This window comes from Gavialis gangeticus, unplaced genomic scaffold (assembly GCF_001723915.1).
Source record: "Gavialis gangeticus isolate Ggan-Ray unplaced genomic scaffold, GavGan_comp1, whole genome shotgun sequence".
NCBI classification, from domain to species: domain Eukaryota; kingdom Metazoa; phylum Chordata; order Crocodylia; family Gavialidae; genus Gavialis; species Gavialis gangeticus.
The window spans coordinates 17,431,393-17,451,898 of NW_017729004.1; the positions used below are offsets into that span (position 1 = coordinate 17,431,393).

Consider the following 20,506-nt stretch of genomic DNA (forward strand, 5'->3'; position numbering starts at 1 on the left):
GCCCCCGCCCCCCCCCCCCCCCCCCTTTAGGGGCCCCAATCTGCCCCCCCCCATCCCCCCCCCCCCCCCCCCAACAGATTTACCAGCTGGACACTGCTCTCCAAGCTGCCAGGCTTGCATAGCAGAAATTAGATTAGTGTTGACTGATACGACTCATTAATAATCGGCCATTGGTATCAGCCCAAAAAATCTTTATTGGTGCACCCTTAGGTGAGAGGTAGACAGAGAACATTTTAATTGGTTAAGAACGTAAGATGCAGAGAGGTTAAGTGATTTATGAGTCACCAAATAGCAAGTTTTAGGCACAGCTGGGATTATAACTCCTGAATCGTTGTCGGGTTTTTTTACTCATTTTATAAAACCATGTTGTCCCTCCAAGTCAAAGGATTACGAACTTGTGTCTAGTCACCCAGGTACAGAAATGAGCTGATCATAGGCATGGCCCCTCCCATCCATGCTGTAATGAAGGCCTAGTAGTTATCATCAGAATTTTTCTACTATTCTTTTATTGGAACATACCATTAGAGCAAGTAGAGCATAATTTTTAGGAGGTGGCTGGCCTCAAAGCCTAGCACTTGATCTTAGGGTTGTATTGGTTTCTCTGTCCTGTGTTTTTCCTTGTAGGGGATGCTTCTTCTGGTAAATTAGAAAATTGTTCCAAATTCTATTTGAAGTCCACAGCAATTTCTGGTGAGATATCAGACAGCTCTAGCTATTTCCCTACTTCAGAATAATTTTTGCCTGATTTGCATACCAAAGAGAGATGCAGTTATTTCAAATTGCACAGAGGTATTAAATTGTGTCATTATCGTCCCCTCTCTATTTTAGGCCTGTGTCTATCTCTGCCTTATATAAGCATTTTTGTTACAGTGGGAGTGAGCAGAGCCTTTGAGGCTCACGGTTTCTTGAGAACGATGGATAAAGTAGCAGAGTGAGGACTTGATACCACAAACTTTGCTCCTGTAACCAGTGTATTCAACCTCAGAGTTTCCATGGGGCAGCTCATGTGAGCAAGGGTTGTTCCTAGAAGTGAGTTTTGTAGGTTAAGACCCCTCAGAAGACAGCATGCCACAGTTACAGCTAACTGACTGTTTTTAGTCAGAATACACAAAGAAAGAGTTTGCTCTCCTTTGTAATGAAAAATGAGTTTTTCTCTATAAGCTGGGGTCTCAGACAATGATAGGTGACAACTGATGCTCAGGTAATAAAGCAGTCCTTAAAGGAGGAGCAAGCTGACTATCTGACCCTGAGCTGCAGACTTCTAAAACTCTGGAGTCTTCCCACCCCTGAGCAAATTTCTGTCTAGTTTGCTTTTCCAATGTCCCTCTTTTCACTGAAGAACTCTTTACTTCAGCTACTGTTGACTGTTGTCACTGTGGTCCCTCTAATTCTCTTGCCCCAAGAACCATTTACAGACACCTTGGCCAAAATTTCCCTCCCTTTCTCCCAGGCCAGACACTGTCAGTGCTCACCTAAGTACTCCCCAATTTTCCCCATCATAGAGGCTTTGGAATAGGAGTGAATGCTGCCAATACTTTTTGAAGCTGAAACATGCAGGTATAGTACAGGGGCGGGCAATTATTTCAGCTGGAGAGCTGCTTAATGAGTTTTGGTGAGCTGTCAAGGGCCGCAAGGGTAGTGCCTCAGGACTATCGCGTAAGGATGTGGCCCACAACATCCTGATAACATACACCTGTATGTGGTTCTCAGGAATGCCTTGGCCCCAGCCTGTTGGACTCTGATTTCCCCTGCAATCCTCGCCTGCCATGATGTGGCAGGGACATCATCATGAATAGAAACTTACTGGAGGGAGGAGAACCATGAGAGGCACGGGGCCGGCGGGACACCACTGGAGACTGGAAGTGCAGCAAGAAAGGGCCTACGGTGAGAAAAAATGCTGTGCCAAATATAAATGAGGACAAGCCACAGCAGGACATGGGAGAGCCAGGACCAGCACTAGCACTGGCATGGAGCCACTTTATGGCAGCATGCCAATGCCGATTTGCCAGCCAGCCCCCTGGAGTGGGGATAAAAACCCCACCAGACAGAGACTGGAGAGGACTGAAAGTGAGTCCTCTGGAAGTCCCAAAGCGGCCTGGTGCTATTGGTAGCCCCATCAAGGGGATGTGGTGGCAGCCCCAAAAGGAGGCATGCTAGTAAAGCGAATAAAATGCTGGCTTGCATCCATAGATGCTTCTCAAGAAAATCCTGGGACGTCATTCTCCCCTTGTACTCAGCGTTGCTGAGGCCACAGCTGGAGTACTGCATCCAGTTTTGGCGCCCACAATTCAAAAAGGATGTGGAGAAGCTTGAGAGAGTCCAGAGAAGAGCCACGCACATGATGAGAGGTCAGGAAAACAGACCTTACGACGACAGGCTGAGAGCATTGGGCTCTTTAGCTTGGAAAAACGCAGGCTCAGGGGTAGTCTGATGGCTACCTATAAGTTTATCAGAGATGACCACCAGTATCATCCGCAAGGGATGACGAGGTCGAACGGTTATAAACTACTGCAAGACCGTTTCAGGCTGGACATAAGGAAGAATTCCTTTACTGTACGAGCCCCCAAGGTCTGGAATAGCCTACTATCGGAGGTGGTTCAAGCACCTACATTGAACACCTTCAAGAGAAATTTGGATGCTTATCTTGCTGGGATCCTATGACCCCAGCTGACTTCCTGCCCTTCAGGTGGGGGGCTGGACTCAATGACCTTCTGAGGTCCCTTCCAGCCCTAATGTCTATGAAATCTATGAGATAATACAAGCCCAGCAGGGCCTAGGTACTTACTTGGAATGGAGTCCTGGATCCCAAATACAGCCAGATGGGAATGGGACAGCGACAAACCTGAAGAAAGAGAGAGAAGGAACCTTGGGTTACTGTGGACCTGAACCAGAGAGCGAAAGGAGTGCACCTGGAATGGGTAAATTTATAGGCCAGTTAATGTATGGCCCAAACCTGGACAGCACACCATCTGAGCTGGACTTTTTGACCCTAAGAAGGCCAAACAAAAACCTTTACTGTGATAAGCAGACTGTCTTAGTCACAGTCTGGAATTATCATCTGTAGTTGGCATAAGGTGGGGTGTAGGGAAGGTGAAGCCCCCAAATGGGAAAATGGATGGGAAGATTGAAGGAGGGAACCAGGAGAGGCAGGAATTAAGAACTTCCTCCTGATAGTAAACATACCAACAAGACATGGCAGGAGAGAACCCCTAGGACGACAGGCTGTCAACCATAAAGGAGACGGTGGAACCCAAAAGACCAATAAGAGCAAAACGTGCTAGCAAGCGGCATGGGATGTTACACATGACTTGATGGATTGTTCTTCCGGGAGGTGGTGTTAACTTAGTGAGTCTTGTCAGGGTGCCTGGTATACTTCAAGTGGGGCTCCAGCCTCCCTTTTCACCCCAGCCTTTATACCAACCAGGTGTTACCATGGTAAAAGGTATAATTCTGAACATCTGCGGGGGAGAGGGGGAGTCAACTTGAGCACTGTCTCTCTGACTAAGGCTACTTGCCATTTTCCTTCAGGTTAATTACCTCTGATGTGGGAAACCAGGTTTAAAGTGTCCACAAACTCAGCCTTAGGTTTGTTTTCATGATCTGGTAGCTTGCCCCAGTAGTATCTCTTTGTTCTCTTAGTTCTTGCTCTCTTTCTGGGCTTAAGATCCAGAACCTGGCCATCTGGAAGGGACTCCTTGACTCATGTTGATAAAAGAAAAAAAACCCACCCAAAACAAACTCCAGGTTTCTACTAATGACATCTCACAGTTGTGGTCCCTTTAAGCCACAGCCTCTCTTCTTCCAGCTAGGCTTCCATCAGGGACTACACCAATTGCCTTAATTAATGTGAAGCAATACCCCCTGGGGCTAAACAGTCTTGAAATCTGCACTTCAAACAACACCCAGAAGATAAAAAAAACTTCCCTGCTGATTCAGGCTTTACTTCACAGTCCACTTCTTCCAGGCTTTTAACTCTCACAGGTGCCATGTCTGACTGACAGCAGCCTTCTCAGAGCTCCTCTGAGCCCTCAGACATCCTGGTCTCCAAGCCCCGTTCCTGGGGAACAATGTCTTCTACTCTTAACCAGAGTTTCCATCCTGCCAATGACCTCTATTCTCCTAACTCTCACCTCTCAGGGAAAGCTCCTGGTCAGAAGTAACCCTGGGGCTCTGTGAGGGTCCAATCTGACACACCTGGCATTGTGGTAAATTAGGTCTCCTGCATGCAGGAAGTCTGCTGAGGTCAAATGATCCCAGCAAGATATGCATCCAAATGCCTTTTAATGAGTCCAGAGTAGGTGCTTGCACCACCTCTGGGGTGATCTGTTCCTGACCCTGGACACTCAAACTGTAAAGAAGTTTTTCCTTATGTCCAGTCTAAATCGGCCTTCCAGAAGTTTGTGGCCATTAGACCTAGTTATCACGTGGGGAGCCCTGGTGAACAACTGTTCTCCCATATCCTGGTGCACCCCCCCTTATATGCTTATAGGCTGTCACCAAGTCCCCCCCGAGCCTTCTCTTCCACAGACTGAAAAGTCCCATGGCCCTCAGCTTCTCCTCATAAGGCTTGCTCTCTTGGCCTTTGATGATGCAGGTGGCTCTCCTCAGGGCTCTCTCAAGCCTACCCATGTCCCTTCTGAACTGGGGGGCCCAAAAACTAGACGCAGTACTCCAGCTGTGGCCTCACTGAGCCTAATAAAGCAGGAGGATGACATCCTTGGTTTTGCTTGAGATGCACTGGTGGATGCATTGGTGGATGCATGCCAGAGTTTGGTTTGCTTTGCTGGCTACAGCATCACTTTGGTGGCTCATGTTCACCTTGTGGTCAGTCAAGGCCCCCCAGTTCTCTTTCAGTCATGGTGCTAGCGAGCATAGCACTGCCAAGCCTATAAGTATGATACTGGTTTTGTGGGCCCATCTCCCATTCCCTGGATGTTTTGCATCCTAGCTGACAGGGTGACACGTTTGGATGGGTGGAAGACCAATGCAACATAATAGTTTAGGAGATTTGGCTTTTTCCTGATTGTCAGACATCAGCTGCCCCAGTTGATTTAGCAGGGGTCCAACATTGCCTTTGTTTTTCCTCCAACTTCCCACATACCTGAAGAAGGACTTTTTGTTGTTCTTGATTCCCGTGGCTAGCCTGAGTTCAGTTTCTGCCTTCTCTTTTCTGGTCCGCTGTCTACCAGAAGGGCCTGGCAGCAGTGAGGGGGTGATGTCACTTTTCCCCCATGCTAAGCAGCAGTTTCTGCCTGGCTGCTGCCACTGCTGCTGCTCAGCCTGGGTTGGTGAGTCCGGAGGAGGTGCAGGGTGGGTTGAAGCCATGCATACAGGTCCCCACCAGTATCACGGGGCTGGGGCCAGTGACAGTGGCAGCCAGGAGGAGACACCGCTCCCCAGGCTTCCTAGAAAGGCATCCAGCCATGGAGCTGCCCCAGCTGTGCTGCGTGCCCAGGGGGTGGTAGGATGCACCACAGCTGGGTGGTGCCTAGGCCAGGTGGGACTGAGGGACCCACCGTGGGCCAGACAAAGTCCCCCCGTGGGCCCTATTTTTCCCACCCCTGGTATAGTAGCATTAAGACAGGTAAGAAAGGAGTTACTTTGAAAGCCATTTGGTTTGACTTCGCACCCAAAATCATACAGGACTTTGTAGAAAAGCTTTCTAGCCAAGCTGTGCCAATATTGTGTATTGTATGATTCCACTTGGTGTCCACTTGTTTTGTATTCAGGATTTGCTATTCCCCTTCCTTCTCTTTGAAGAATCGTGGCAGCTTTAAAATTTCACTAATGTTCCAAAAAAACCTCAGTCCATATTCTGCTTTCTGATCTACACTACAGCTTGCCAAGTTTTACAATTTAGACTTTTAAAAAGGTCTCTATCTAGTGAAAAGGGGTCATATGGGGTAGAGTGGGAAAGCAACATGAATTTGTGTGACACCATGTGAAACAAGTGGGTCTGGAGGGCATAAATAAATGCCACCCTGAGCTAGAATCAGTCATGCTCCTGAGCCTTCTCAGATGTGTATTCACAAAGGAGTGGTCTAAGTTGCATGTGATGTTACATGTCTATCAAGCCAGAGACACAAAATCCTAATGCAAAGGAATAGGATGTTACCTTGTGATATTCCCTGGAGGAGCTTCTCTTCGGGAAGGAATGAATGAATTGGAGAGAGCCAGAAGGTGCAGTATTGCTGCCTGCTAAAGATAAGATATTGGTCCAGTAGGGGATTCCCAGCATTTGGAAGATAGAAAAAGTGTACCTGCAGTGTACCTGCTGCTTTTTTCACTGGTTCTCGTGAACCAATGCAAGGCTGCAATTTTTGGGTTTTGCAATCACAGAAAGGGAGCATCTACTTACCCACAAGTCAGCGTATATTATGTTTTCCCCTGTCTACCCACTCTGCAGAGAATCTAAGTCTCTTAAAGCCCTCAGGTATAGAAGCTGGTGTGCCAACATTAGAAACTGGCACAAGAAGCAGGAGGGAGTTTCCATTTTTATACAGAACGATCATAGGGGTTATGGTCACAAGTCAACAGGCCAAAAGGAGGGAACAGGAGAAGGCAAAGAAACATCAACACTGTGGTAACATCCACTCAGCACCTTAATTCCCCCCACCTCTGGACGTGTCCCCATACCAGCCTTTAGTCCTTAAAGGGCTTAAACAACAGCCTGCAGCTACCCCAAGTCTGAATCCAGCTCCTTCAGGCCACAGCCCTGGCTGACAGAGCCAGTGAGGTCTCCAGCTCCACTGCGAGCTCCTCTGCACAGGGCTGACCAGGTTCCAGTGCATGCTGCTCTCTTCCCCTTACTCCAGTCTCAAGCTTCCTCTTCCTTTTTTCCCTTGCTCCCAAGCCCCTGTGTTAGGGACATATATTATACATAAACTGGTTTAACTGATCAGAAGCTGGTTTTGAGATCAACATGGTTGAATATAATATCAGACTTAACTGATTTGGGTCAAACCGGTTTATGCAATGTCTATCCCAAACCCCTTGATGGTTTAAGATAAACCAGACACCCCCAGGATCCCGGCATGCTCTCTGGGCTGGGCAGGCCTCTGCTCCACAGCAGGGCTGGCCCCTCCCCTCTGCTCCCTGGCTGCAGAGACTGCAGGTGACTGCCTGCTTTCTCCCTGCTCCCCCCCTCCCCTCACCACTCCCTGCTAAGTAAGGATCCCCCATCCCCTCTGCCTTACAACGCTTCTCAGCATTGGCTAGCAGACCACATGCTGGCTATGTCCGCGCTGTGGCAGACGGGACAAAGGTGAAATCAACAGCTAGATGGTAATGTCCCTCTGTTGTTTTCTTAATGGGCTGATAAACATTGAGTTAGGGGGTGATCAACACTGTTATCAATGGCCTGCTGGGCTGATCAGGAGGGGGGAACCCCTCCCTAATCAGAGTGTCCTGCCTTGCTATGCCCCCTCAGCTCAGCACTATGGAAGGGAAGGGAAGGGAAGGCTAGTCTAGCACCCCACAACTTCCAGCCTGAGCCACTGCAGGAATATGTCTGCATTTCTGGGATGTCTGTACAGTTAAAAACTGATTCAGCCTAACCAAGTTAGACTAACCTGCAAAGATTGAATGAATTCAGTCTCCAGCTTTTTGAAAGTCTGTCCCTAGCCCTGGAGCTTTGCAGGAACTGTAGTCTAGATTACCAGTCAGCACAGCTTTGCAGACTGCCCCTCATTTATCCTGCTGTTATACACATTACATTCACATTACATGAGCTCTTTTAGCTCAAGCTGTAGTAACCCATATTTTTAGCTTCTTCATCCCCAGTAGAATGGCTTAAATGTCAGTGACAATTGTAAGATCCTTTCTTAGTAGCGGTATTTGTTGTGTAATTTATTTAACTAAAATCCTACACTTTTGTCCTAAACTATCTGACTTTTGTGAGAACAGATTTTTAACTTTAACCAAGTTAAAAGGGGTAATACAAGCTCTACTCCATCACACTTAGTGGAAGCTAACGGGGCACAGCTAAAACTAATTCCTGAATGAAGCAATTTCTAAATTACTGCAGTTTAGATTCCACTTATTACAGGATAGAGTAGATAAAACAGTTACCGTGGAGCAGCTGGCATGCAGTAAGCCCCAGCCCTCCTTTCTACTTGGTGTAATTTATTCAACTGTCCTCACCTTTGGCCAGTCAATTAATTCTGTAATGTGAATAAAAGATGGCTTAGGACAAAGAAAGAAAGGGAAGAGAAAAAGTTGCTACAAGCATTTTCACTTGGTTCTGTCCTACAACCGTGTATTCTGTGACACTGGCTTTGAAATCACAGTCATGCAAGCTTGGTTAAGGAATGATGATAGCAGTACAACTGCATCATGGTCACCATCAAGGTGTATATCACTAATCAGGTTCTTCTTTGGAAGAAAGGCCTCTTCCTCCCCCCAGATTGCATCTGATAGCAGGCACAAATAAAATGGGCATACAGGCCTAGTATTGAAGAAGCTCCTTTCTCACCATATATTGTAGAGCTTGATTGCTCTATGAAAGATGGTGGAATCTAGATACCTTAGGAAACAGGCATGGAGATTTGTGTGTTGGAGAATGCTCACTTTGTAAAGTGCTTTAAGTTAAAATCATGGCACAGAACTGGAAACTGTGGGTGTGTAAAGTAGGAGGTAATGAACCCTTGCTCCTCTTGAGCAATCCAAAGTCCCCTCAAGAATTCAGGTGACTGTGAAAACCAGACCAGTGTTTTAAACTGTTGACCTTGCCTCCTCTTTTTCATTTTAAAGCAAGTAATAAACTTTCCCGTATGATGGGGCCTAATCATGGGAGATGGAAAATCCTCCCTCTTCTCTAAGAGAAGTTCAGGCAAGTTGAATATGCCCACAGCTTGCTAGACCAAGCCAGCTTTAAGTCAGCATTAAGCCCAAAGTCAGAAAGCTTCCATTTGATATCTGTGAAGGTGCCACCACACTCAGGGATATCTGTGAGTCCTATTCTCTGCCTGCTTTATGCAGGAATAAACCAGTGAATATGTATTTTATCCCTGTTGTGCCTAGCTACAACCAGGTAAGCTGTCTCCAGCTGACCAAGGTGTCCTCATTAATGATTGTTCTATATTTAGCCATTGCAGGGAGTATGTGCCCCTAGTTTAATCAAAGACCCGGTTTCCATGGCAACAACACAGAGCATCTGGATATATACGATTTGCCAAACACTTTAATAGGGTGTGAGATGAAAAGAGCACACAACAGCATTAGGTGAATTAATATATTGTTCTCTCCTGCTCTGGATTACGAAACATTATTTTGTACAGTCCTCTTGCCATAAATGCTAGATTTTGCATTAATGAGAGCCCCATTAACCCAGGTTACATTACTAATCTTCTTGTTGTGTGTCTTCTTTTTTGTCCCCCTCTCCCATTTTGCAGGTGTATCAGCATTCGTATACGGCATATTATGTCCTCAGCAAAATACCTTTTGGGTAAGCAATTGTTCGATGTCTTAATTTTAAACATGCAGCCATTTGGAATTCTGCGAAGTAATACGTGACGTGGCAAATGGTTTCTCCACAACAATCCTGTGCAGTGGTCTGGCTTTCGGCTGCCGCATCCAGAGTGCTACATGTTGTATACAAGAGATGTTGTCTGGAAGCAGGAGGATTTAACTTCCCTAGAGAATCGCACAGTGCAAGTTTCATCGTGCAGGACCCAGTGTTCAGTCTTTGATTGGGCTGTAAATACAACAGCATCTGGCTGTTGGCCTCTTTCCCTTTTGCTGGCAGCAGCTGAGTCCTTCTGATGCTTTAAGCCTCTTGAGTCCAGTCAGAGTCCAGGAACTGGCCGTGGGGTCTCTCAGCACACTTCTTGGGGCAGACCCTCTCTTTCACCTTGAGCTGGAAGCCAGAGTCCAGATGCTAATGCAGACTCATCCATCCCCATCCTAACTGAAACACACTCCCTGTTCACACAGTCAGACTGAAGTTGTGAGCCTTCCAGTTTGCAGTTCAGCTTTTCCAAAGGCTTTGTACTGGGCTTCTAGACAAATCGGTGTTTTCAGGTAAAGGTTATAGCACCAGGGATTACAGATCATTGGAAAACAAGCCTCCTTAGCGAAGTGCCCCTTCTCTTAGCTTATGCTGCCCTTGGAAATCTCTGTTCAGGAAAGGAAGCAATTCATAGTGCATCTTTTCTGACCTTGATTGATCCTGTAGCTATTCTAGCCTCCCACAGACGCAACAAAAGCAGGCTTAGCAATGTCCCCTCACGCCCAAACCTTCCTGTATATCTTTCTGTCTTCCCCTATGAGACTGTTCTCACTTTATCTTGTTTCTAGAAACTTTTTACTGCTCCAAAATGCTGCCTGTGGCAGATAAACTTGGCCAGATCTGTTTGCCTCGGCCCCAGTTAGCCCATTGTCTCTAGCTGTTTCCACTACTGTCGCCAAACTTCATGATTTTTGGAGTGACCCTGGTCCCTGATCCAGTTCTACTACTCCCTGGCAGACACACCTGGACAGAGCTATTCAGTAATGCAACCATTCAAAAATAAAGGTCTCATAATATTAATCAGAACTCATAAATTGTGCAGATAAATTCCCCAGATCATAACCAGTAGACTATACAGCTAATAGCTAGTAAGTTAACATAAATTTGTGGTCCCTGGCCATCAAATTGCCAATTAGTCGCACTTAAACACACTTTAACCATTAAAAAAATTGTTAAAAAATACAGTTGAGATGTGCTTTGCTTTTTATTGTAGCATATTGTATGTGCATCTCTTCAGCTAAAGCTTATACATTTAGAATTCATTATACTCCTTTCTCTACGTTATTATACCTATACAGAGTGTCCAAACATGGAGTATATGCTTTACATTCCTGTAATAACAGTCAGAGGATGCATCTACGTGTTCATTCATGTGCAGTGGTTACTGCACATTTAATTTAGTTCTTATATAACCAAGTAGTAAATAAATGCACTGTAACCAGAGTTACTGTGCAGTAGCACGAGCGAACACCTTTTTAGTGATGCTCCTGTGCAGTAGCCTAATAATACTGTGCAATAGCATATTAGCACAGTCCATGCGGCGATGCACTACTGCCTAGTATTATCAGGCTACTGCACAACTAGTCTCGTGTAGATGCACCCAGAGTGTAATTAAAAAGTATCTACGTTTTTGCCTGACTAATCTCACTGATATCAACAGGGCTATTGTACAGCCCTTATCCAGTGAAGTGCTCATCTAGCCAGTGCTTTAGACCTGTCGACACCACTGAGGCCTCTGACTTCAGTGTTTGCGGGAGTAGGTGTTTAGCAGGATTTGCAAAATCAGAAAGTATTACAGGGACTGCTGCGTGAATATCTCTGCTGTGGTCTGAATGGGGGAAAACAAATACTTGTGGTGGAAGGACACAAGAGGAAGACGATTCCAGTGGGACATCAACTTATGATAAACATGAGTCTTGTATGGATACTCCCATGGAAAGAGTTAAACATGTGTATACATCTTTCTAAGTTCAAGGCTTAAACGCATGTTGTCCAGGTGACAGGGCTGCTACATGATGTGTTTCTAAAAGGTTTGATTGTCCGTTCTTTTAGTGCCTTACCACGTAAGAAACCCTATTGAAGTTAGCAGGACTATTTTTTGAGTAAAGTGCCACCAAACATGAGGAGAGTATAATCTGACCCCAAATTTTTTTTTTCATTTTTCATTATTTTATGCTGCTGTTTTTGTGTGACAGGAAAATACAAACACAAAATAGTTATAATTATCAATGAAAAAATGAATCTTTATACAAATATTCAGGCGGGGCAGACTTTATGGCTCCCTCCGAACGGGGACCTCTTGGGCTCTCCTTTCTATATAGTAAACTAGTAGTGAAAGCTCTCTGCCTGGATGCAGGGGCCCTTAGTGTAATGCCCTGCTCAGACTGTGGGAGAGTTCAGCCCCACATCTCCCATGTCCCAGGAGAAATATCCTAATCACCTGACTATGAGCTAGACACAAGCCATGCTTCCTGTTGAAAGTGTACTGCTGTCTAGATGTCCTCAAGCAGTTGTTTTAAATACACTTTGTAGGTGAATATAATAAAAAGGAACTGACATTAAAAATGCCTTTTAGTTGTATCCAGCTGAAAAAATCACACCCAGTTTCCAAAACTGCTGTGTACTCCCTATAGGTATTTCAGATCCCCAAACTGCTCATCTCACAGCTTGATTCTGTTACAAAACAAAGTGCGGAAGAAGTTGTTTCATGTGTGGAGCATATCAGAAACTCGCAAAATTAACAGTTTAGGAATCCAGATAATCCAACACTCGTGTAATCCTTCCTCACCTCTTATACCCAATGCAGATTACATCAGATACTCAGCGTTAGCTTTTTCCCTTTGTTAGTTCTTTCATAGAACCACCCTGCTGGATGAATGGAAATATTTGAAATCAGAAGCATCCAATGTGAAGCCAAAATTATGAAAGGAACATAGTTGCCAGGAGGCATTAAGTAGTGTCAAACTCTTAACAGTTTTTTTCGTAGTGTCAGTGTTAAGAGAGCAGGGGAGTACTGCAGTGAAGAGAATTGAACTAATTGCTGTGTTTGGTATTATAAAATGCCTTGTATAGATACATTGTAAAATGCATTGTATAGATCTCAGCAGGTTTTTCAAGCTGGTGCTTTTTTGTCCCAGTAGATAATGTTAGATGATATGAAACTGGAATTGGCACATTGTGAATTCATTCCCAGAATATGTTTAATGGGAATGTGTAATCTGGCATTGATTGATCTGGCCTTTGTGTGTGTGTGTGTGTGTGTGTACACAATATATACACACACATATATATACCTTTTTGTGTGTGTGTACACACACGCACACACCACACACATATACTGAGAAAATCCAGGGGGGCTAGGGTGGGTGGTGATACAGCTTGGATGATGTGATGAAGGATGGTGCATAACTTCAAAACTTTTATGTGAACAAGGGGAGGGAATCACACTGTATATTTTGCATTTCTTAAAGGGGAAGGCACAACTGTGCTCTAATTTGTAGAACATGCACCCAGCAGGGGATTGGAAGAAAGCTGTTGGCTTACCAGGGAGGGTCTGGGAGCCATCATGCTGCCCCTGGGGCGAGGTGGCTGGTGCTTGTTTTATTCCCTTAGATTTAATGTTTAAACAGCAAGTTCTTGCACCAAGTGCCACGGCAGCAATGAAGCTTGCAGCCACCACCCAAGCAGCATTAGACCTAATATGCAGATCCTACTTTCTGATATAAATACTCAGATATTGATCTCAGTTTTCAGAAAGTCAAAATGTTTCGTGCCCTTCCAATGGGTGGCTTGGGGGCCTGATCATGCTTCCATGTCCAAACACGCTAGAGGGTAGGGAGCTAATTCAGGCAGATTTGGACAGGCTGGGGAAGTGGGTGGATCAGAATAGGATGCAATTTAACAAAGATAACTGCAAAGTGCTGCACCTGGGGAGGAGAAATCACCAATACACCTATAGACTGGGAAGTACCATTTTACGTAGCACAGCAATGGAAAGGGATCTCAGAGTCATAGTCGATGCAAAAATGAACATAAGTCGCCAATGTGATGAGATTATCAGTAAGCTAGCCACACTCTGTCTTGCATTAGCAGGTGCATCATGAGCAGGTCTAGGGAGGTGATACTTCCCCTCCATGCGGCATTGGTGAGGCCGCAACTGGAGTACCACGTCCAGTTTTGGGCGCCGTACTTCAAGAGGAATGTGGATAACCTGGAAAGGGTTAAGAGGAGGGCTACTCACACGGTTGAGAGCCTGCAGGTAAGATCCTATGAAGACAGATTGAATCTCTTCAGCCTCCACAAGAGAAGGTTGAGAGGTGATCTTGTGGCTGTCCAGAAACTCATTGCGGGGGTCAGCAGGGAATAGGGGATACTCTGTTTACCAGAGTGCCCCTCGGGGTTACTAGAAACAATGGCCACAAACTGAAGGAAAGTAGATTTAGATTGGACATCACAAAGAACTTCTTTACAGTGAGGGTTGCCAAAATATGGAATGGACTTCCAAGGGAGCTGATGCTTTCCCCTGCCTTGGAGGCGTTCAAGAGGAGATTGTACAAGCACCTGGCTGGTGTCACTTGACCCCAGTGCTCTTTCCTGCCCAGAACAAAGGGCAGACTCGATGATCTATTAGGTCCTTTCCAACCCTAGAAATCTATGAAATCTATGAAATCTGTATCAGTGCACTGGACCTTGAGCACCGGGAACCAGATTAGCTGATTCCAGCAATGCCATTTGCCTTCCTTAAATATTAGCTCCTCAGAACAGGCTCTGGCAGCATCTGCTTCCCCATGCTGTCTCATCCACATTCCTCCCCTTTCCCACAGGGGTGCACCAATAAAGATTTTCTTGGCCAATACCCATAGCCAATAATTAACCAACCATATCGGCTGATGGCCAATCCAATTACCGATATTTAGTAACAGTGCAAAGCACTTTAAACTACTGACATAAACCTTTTATTTGTTTGTTTTGCATTGCATTTATAACACGCATACACACAGGCCTCCTGCCTGCTGTGGCCCTTGATGAAAAAGGTGGTGACCACCTTATTCCCATGTACATCAGCCCCTTCCCCACAGCTCCTACCTGGAGCCCTGAGCCCTGCGCAGCCCGTGCTTGGATCCCAGGTGGGTGGGATGGACCCTCGTGTGGACACCAGCACTGGGTGTGTTTGGTGCTCCAGAGCATGCCGCTAACTCAGCGACAGCGGGCCCTGTGCAGCCGAGCTCCTGCACCCGCTGGGGAGAAGCCGCTGTTGCAAAGGTGCCCAGTGTCTGACAGAGCGGACTACTTCCCAGTCCCTCCTCCCACTGCTCACTGGGACCTGTAGTCTGCTGCAGGCTTGGGCCAGTGGTGGGCATGGGGACCGGATTACGCTTGCCAGCATGGTCTGGGCACATACCGATAATTATCATCTACAACAACCAAAAAAAGTCAATACTGTCATTTCTCCTTTTATCAGTGCCGATTCAATAGTCAGCTGCTATATATCAGTGCACCACTACTTTTCAGTAATCTTTCTTGATGAGAAGGGTAGGTGTTCAGCCCTTGACTTCCTTGGCTGAGACTCACTAATAAGAGAGCCGATCAGAGATGTGACCAGCAAGTTTTATGCCATGGGCAAAACCCTGCCACAGGGGAATGGGAGGTGCTGCTGAGTGCAGGAGTGCAAGAGAAGGGATGCATGTCAGTCTTACCTGTCCTAACTGCTGCTAATGCAGTGGCAGGGTGTCCCCCTAACCTGCTGCCACTGCCATGATACAGATTTCATGGGAGTGCTGTCACTTTGCACCCTGTCTGAGTCAGTGCCTACAGCTGGTGCCCCACTAGCCCACTCCTAATTCCACTAACGGAGCCAATTAATCTGAGCTCTGCTTCAAAAAAAATCACTTTCATTTAATTCTCTTTATAAATTCCTTTTTTTAAAGGGAAATTGCTGCTTTTTACCAGTAATGCAACCATTACGCATGTATGCAGTAGAAATGGACCTGAGCCACCAAGATTTAAATCTGGAGCTGAGTTTTCTGGGGTCTTCTGCGGAGGAGCTTAGGTTGGGCTCATCTCCACTGATACTGCACTGGTCAGTTCACTACATGGACAGACAGCTTGTCAGATGTTCAAATCCCTGAGCTCTCATTTCTGTGAGTGTCCCTGTGGAAGGATTTGAAATGTATTTCATGTGTAAGAGTGGCAGGCTTCTGTAAGCATGTAACCCCTGGCAATAGAGAGAAACCTGGAGTATTTAACTTGAAAACAAAGACTAAGGCTGAAGTTAAAGATAAAGCTATAAATCCTTGCAGACACTCCATGTATTTTCAGTCCTCCCCCATTATGTCAAACCTGCACAGTTTTGGGGGTTTTTTAATAGAACCAAGGTAAAAAAAAATCTATAGATTTTGCTAAATTTCTCTTCAGTTTGCTGTAGCTGGTAACAAACGTGTTGTTATTCAGGTTTTGTTTTGTTTTTTTTACAAAGAGGCCATTTTATGGTCTGTAAATGTCCTCATATTTTATGAGTGAAACAAAAATGACTTTGCAACACAGCTGAAAGTTTGTCTTACCCATTTTTTTTCCAAGCAGGAGTCAGGGAGCATTGAAGCTCATGCTGATCTTGGGTGCCATCTAGTGGATATAGTTTTGTGAAGTTGGATATTGTATGGTACAAAGCACCGCGTATCAAATTCACCACCCTTGCTTTTCTCCTTAATGGAGTTCTTTCAAGGTACCTGCTGATAGGTGTTTGTTTTGAACAGGTCTATACATTTTAGACTATATTTCCACAGTGTGTAGTGGAAAATGATTTCACTTGCCAAGTTGTCATGGACAACCTTTTATTATTATTTATTTGCTACGCGGTACCAGACGCAGGTCTCCATTTTGCTAGTTGTCCTACAAGTCCAGAAGGAAAAGATGTCCCTACTTGTTCATTTCTCTATAGACTTCTGGTGTTTAGGTCTGGGAAGGAGAAATTCTGCTCACCAGTGTTCCTCACCATGACTGATCCCCAGTGGGCCGCTGTGTCCGTGTGGTCCAAAGATCTTAAATTGTTTTACTCTTTACTTGGGTCCCATTACATTCCTGCATTGAATCCAGTCCAGCTCGATTTAGTCATTCAAATCTCCCAGTAAAAGGGGAGAAGTAACTCTAATTTGTTTAAGGTATTACAATGAGGCCCACAGGTTGAAGATATACCTACCTGCTTGTCAAGCTGTTCCCTCTTTCTTGTTAAGTTGTGGTACATTTACCTTGACAGCTCCTTCTGGGGGGGACCAGTTGTTCCATTAAAGCAGCAGCAGTGATGTAGATGCTTTCTTGTCCTATCCACAGGGACCCCTATGGATTATTTTAAAAAATCTCTCATGTAACGCTCAGGTTCCTTAGATCCAAAAGACAAGTGTCATCACCCCTATTTTATATACGGGGAAATGGAGGCACAGAGCAAAGTTGTGTATTAGTCAAAGTCACACAGCAAGGATAAAACCCAGGTCTCCTGAGTGGCCGGGAGGGGATTATTTGATGAGTATCAACTGCAGGGTTTGATCCCCTTACCCCTTGGACAAGGGCTATTGGAGGCGTGCTGCTGGACACAGTTTGCTGCGGTAGTTGGATTACTGCTTTAGTTGGGCATGGCAGTACCCAGGGAAAATGTAATTTCTGATCGCTCCTTTGCTGTCTACATATACGCGGCACCTTAACAATGGCCTCAAAGACCCCGCTTTTCAGCTGTCCTTTTTAAAACTTAATTTAGAATTCAGCATAAAATGGGCAGTCAGTCAAGCTTCCTAATAGTTATACTTCAGGACTTCTGATGATTACTGCCCTCCAAGCAATGGACTGCTACCATTATGTTACCATATTAAGCTGGGATACATATAAGGAGGCTATTGGTCATGGAGAAAACAGCCTAAACCTCCAGATATGTTTCACTGGGTCAGGCAGAGAGACAGAGATTTGGTAGTTTTTCTACTACTGATTGAATTGTACCTGGAGATGAGGGGCTCTGCAAGACTTGCGCTTATTCTCCAATTTACAATGCATAATCTGGCCGCTGTGTCTCCAAGGTGCAATCCTGGAGCAGAGTTTTACCCTTCTGCCCCATGCTGTAGAATTTCATTATATATTCAGGGCTCATCCCCCAAACCAAACTCCCATTTACATCTAGAGAAGTCCTCAGTTTGGACAGAATGCAAAATACGTAGTCGAGGCACATATACACTAGATAACAGCGAATTTTCTGGGTAAATTTTCAAAGCAACACGTGTGGATTTCTCTGCACGGCTCTCTGTAGTGTTCAGTAACTTCCTCTCTCACACCAACAATTCAGAGGACAGAGAATAAAATAAATGGGGGAAAAAAAAGGCTTAACCAAGACTTTGCATTTATCAAGCCAGAAAACAAATTCACAAAATCTCTTTGCAAAGCACTAAGGAAGAGAGCAAGACTTTCTTGTAACAGGCCATGTTTCTCCTGAGAGAGACGTAATTTAATAGTTTGTCTCAAGACTAAAATAAATTATAAGAGCACTGAGAATAAGATAAATAGATTCAGTTCCTGGCTTTGCAGTAGATGACTTCCAGAATGCCTCTGACCCCTTTCCCTTCTGGTTGGCCAACCCCATTCCATCTGTAGGGCACCTGGAAACCTAGACGAGGAAAGTAGTTTCTCTACAGCTCAGTTTCCACACTTCTAAAACAGGGAGGTTACAGCAATTTTCCTACTACATAGAGATGATGTATGCGATCTAACTCATTAATGCTTGTAATTGCTTTGAGACCCTTACAGGATAGGTGCTATAGAAGTGAAGCGTATTCTTATGGAATCGCATCTTTTTTCAGCCAGTTGGGTTTTAACTAGAGGAAATGAGTGGTTTCTCTCTCTTTCTCTCTCTGTTCCCGCCACTCCCTGAAGCTAGGTAGCTCCTCAGACAACTAGATGGAGAAAAGCTAGTAACAGTGAAGTATAGCCAACCAATACATTCCTTTGTATACCAAAAAACTGCATTCCACCATCACTGTCATCAATACACCATCCCTGCCACCATTTCTTTAGTAATCACTGCCATCAATTTAATTGACCTTTTAAATGTAATTTATATGGGGAGCTCAGGGAGCTTTGCTACAAAGTGCCACACACTACTACATCACTCAAATAACAGCATCCTTGTATTGCAGGATGCTTATTTTATTTTATTTTATTTTATTCTATTTTATTCCTGAGAACAGAAGACTAACCTATGATCTCATCCCGTCCCTGGCTAAACACATTGGGTTAAGAGCTTGATTTTAAAGCCCATTAAAGTTAGTGGGAATATTTCAGCTGATTTCACTTGCCTGTGTGAGCCCTTTACTGATTGGCCAAATTATTACCTGAGTGTTTTATTCATTTTTTTTTTTTCCCTTAACGAGAAGGCTGCCATCATTTTAGCCACCAATGCACTTCACCAAAGCGGCATCCAGTTCAAAAAAAATTCAGCTTCAAAGTGCAGGTTGAATTGGCGCGCTCATGTAAACAGCTAGGGAGAAATCCCCTTCCACGCTGTGTAATCTCCTCCAAGCAGTCCCTGCTCACCCCTACAGTAGGTCTATCTTCTTCACTATCTATCTTCTGCACATGACTTGTAAATAGGAAATATTCGTTTTCTCCATAACAGAGCAAATCATCTTGTGCCTTCTTGTGTTGAAGTCAGATACGATAAGGGAGGGCACTTGAGAAGCACACATGATGATAACCACAAGTAATAGGCCCTCAGTGGGAAAATGTGACATTTAGGATTGAAATAATGACTGCTGTGACTGGGAGGGAATAAACCTTAATAATGAATAGCTAGAAATAGATTCTAATGGATTAGCGGGGAGCAGCCCAGCAAACCACCTCGTAGCTTTATCACAAAGGTTAATAGCTTATTGCTCATCATCAGACTGAAGTGTTTGAAAAAATAAAGGTGTGAGACCAATTCTCCTGTCATGTGGGTCTGAGCCAGCACTTTTTAAAGTCAATGGGTGGATTGCCATTAAATTCCTTTCCAGGATGAACTGCACAGAAGGAAGGAACAACGTTTCAGCCCCCCACCAACTGGGAACTCAGCTCAGCTTTGCTGAGATTTCTTTGCCTTTGAGGTGCAACTTTTCCGTGTTTTCCTGGACAAGATACAACTGCCAAATATCACACAACTCTGTAGGGTCGATGCATTTCTCCGTACTGACAACCCAGAAGGTTGGACTTTGCTGGGCTTTATTTTTATTTATACTAAAACTTTTCAATACAATATGCAGGCCACAGATAGAAAGAAGAAAGAAAAGGTAGAATGAAAAAGAGAGACTAGATTAGATCACGGTGCAATTGTAGAACATAAAACAGGCCAGCAGCAGCGCTTGTCAAAGCCTTCCCGTTGCTCTATTTATATGCATTACACACCCTGAAATAGAAGGGGATGATGCAAGTGAGTCTGTAGGTGGGATTTATTCAATTGTTTTAGCTGTGTTGATGTACAAGATGCTGCGGGATTTTTGTTAAATTGAAACAAACTAGGATGTCTTTCCCCAGGAGACTATTTCTGAGCTGGCTGCTACCCTAGAGTGGATGCAGCCTCCCATATGAGCTGTGTTAATGCTTGTGGCTCTGATAAGCTAACAAAGGGGTGCAGCCCTTTTCAAATTGTGATGCAGGACAAGATTGTTTTGTTACATGGCATAGTGAGTGTGCACAGTGCACTGCAGAACACAGATGGGGGGCGGTCTATAAAAAGGTGTTGCAATCTCGCTGGGTGCTAACACCTCCCCATTGTCATCCATTTTAAGGGGAGCTGATGATGATCCATGTTTTCCACAGCGACACACAGTGCAGCTCGTCTCGGAGTGGCTCACAGGCTTTGCTCTCACGTTTCCCCTCTGCGTGATTCCATCAGTACCGCACAGCTAGGGAATTCCCTGGTTGCCACCATGATGAGAGGGCGTCAGGGCAAAATATAATGTGGCCCCAGGATAGCAAAATGGGAAGCAA

The 20,506-nt window shown here is 45.0% G+C and overlaps 1 protein-coding gene across 1 annotated transcript in view; it reads left to right on the top strand.

The window, feature by feature from the left end:
* DPP6 (dipeptidyl peptidase like 6) overlaps positions 1-20,506 on the top strand; it is a 982,502-nt gene that overhangs the window by 705,026 nt on the left and 256,970 nt on the right. Inside the window, exon 6 of the mRNA XM_019508144.1 lies at positions 9,393-9,445. Within this exon, the coding sequence (XP_019363689.1) occupies positions 9,393-9,445 (53 nt within the window). The remainder of the gene's footprint in view (positions 1-9,392; positions 9,446-20,506) is intronic.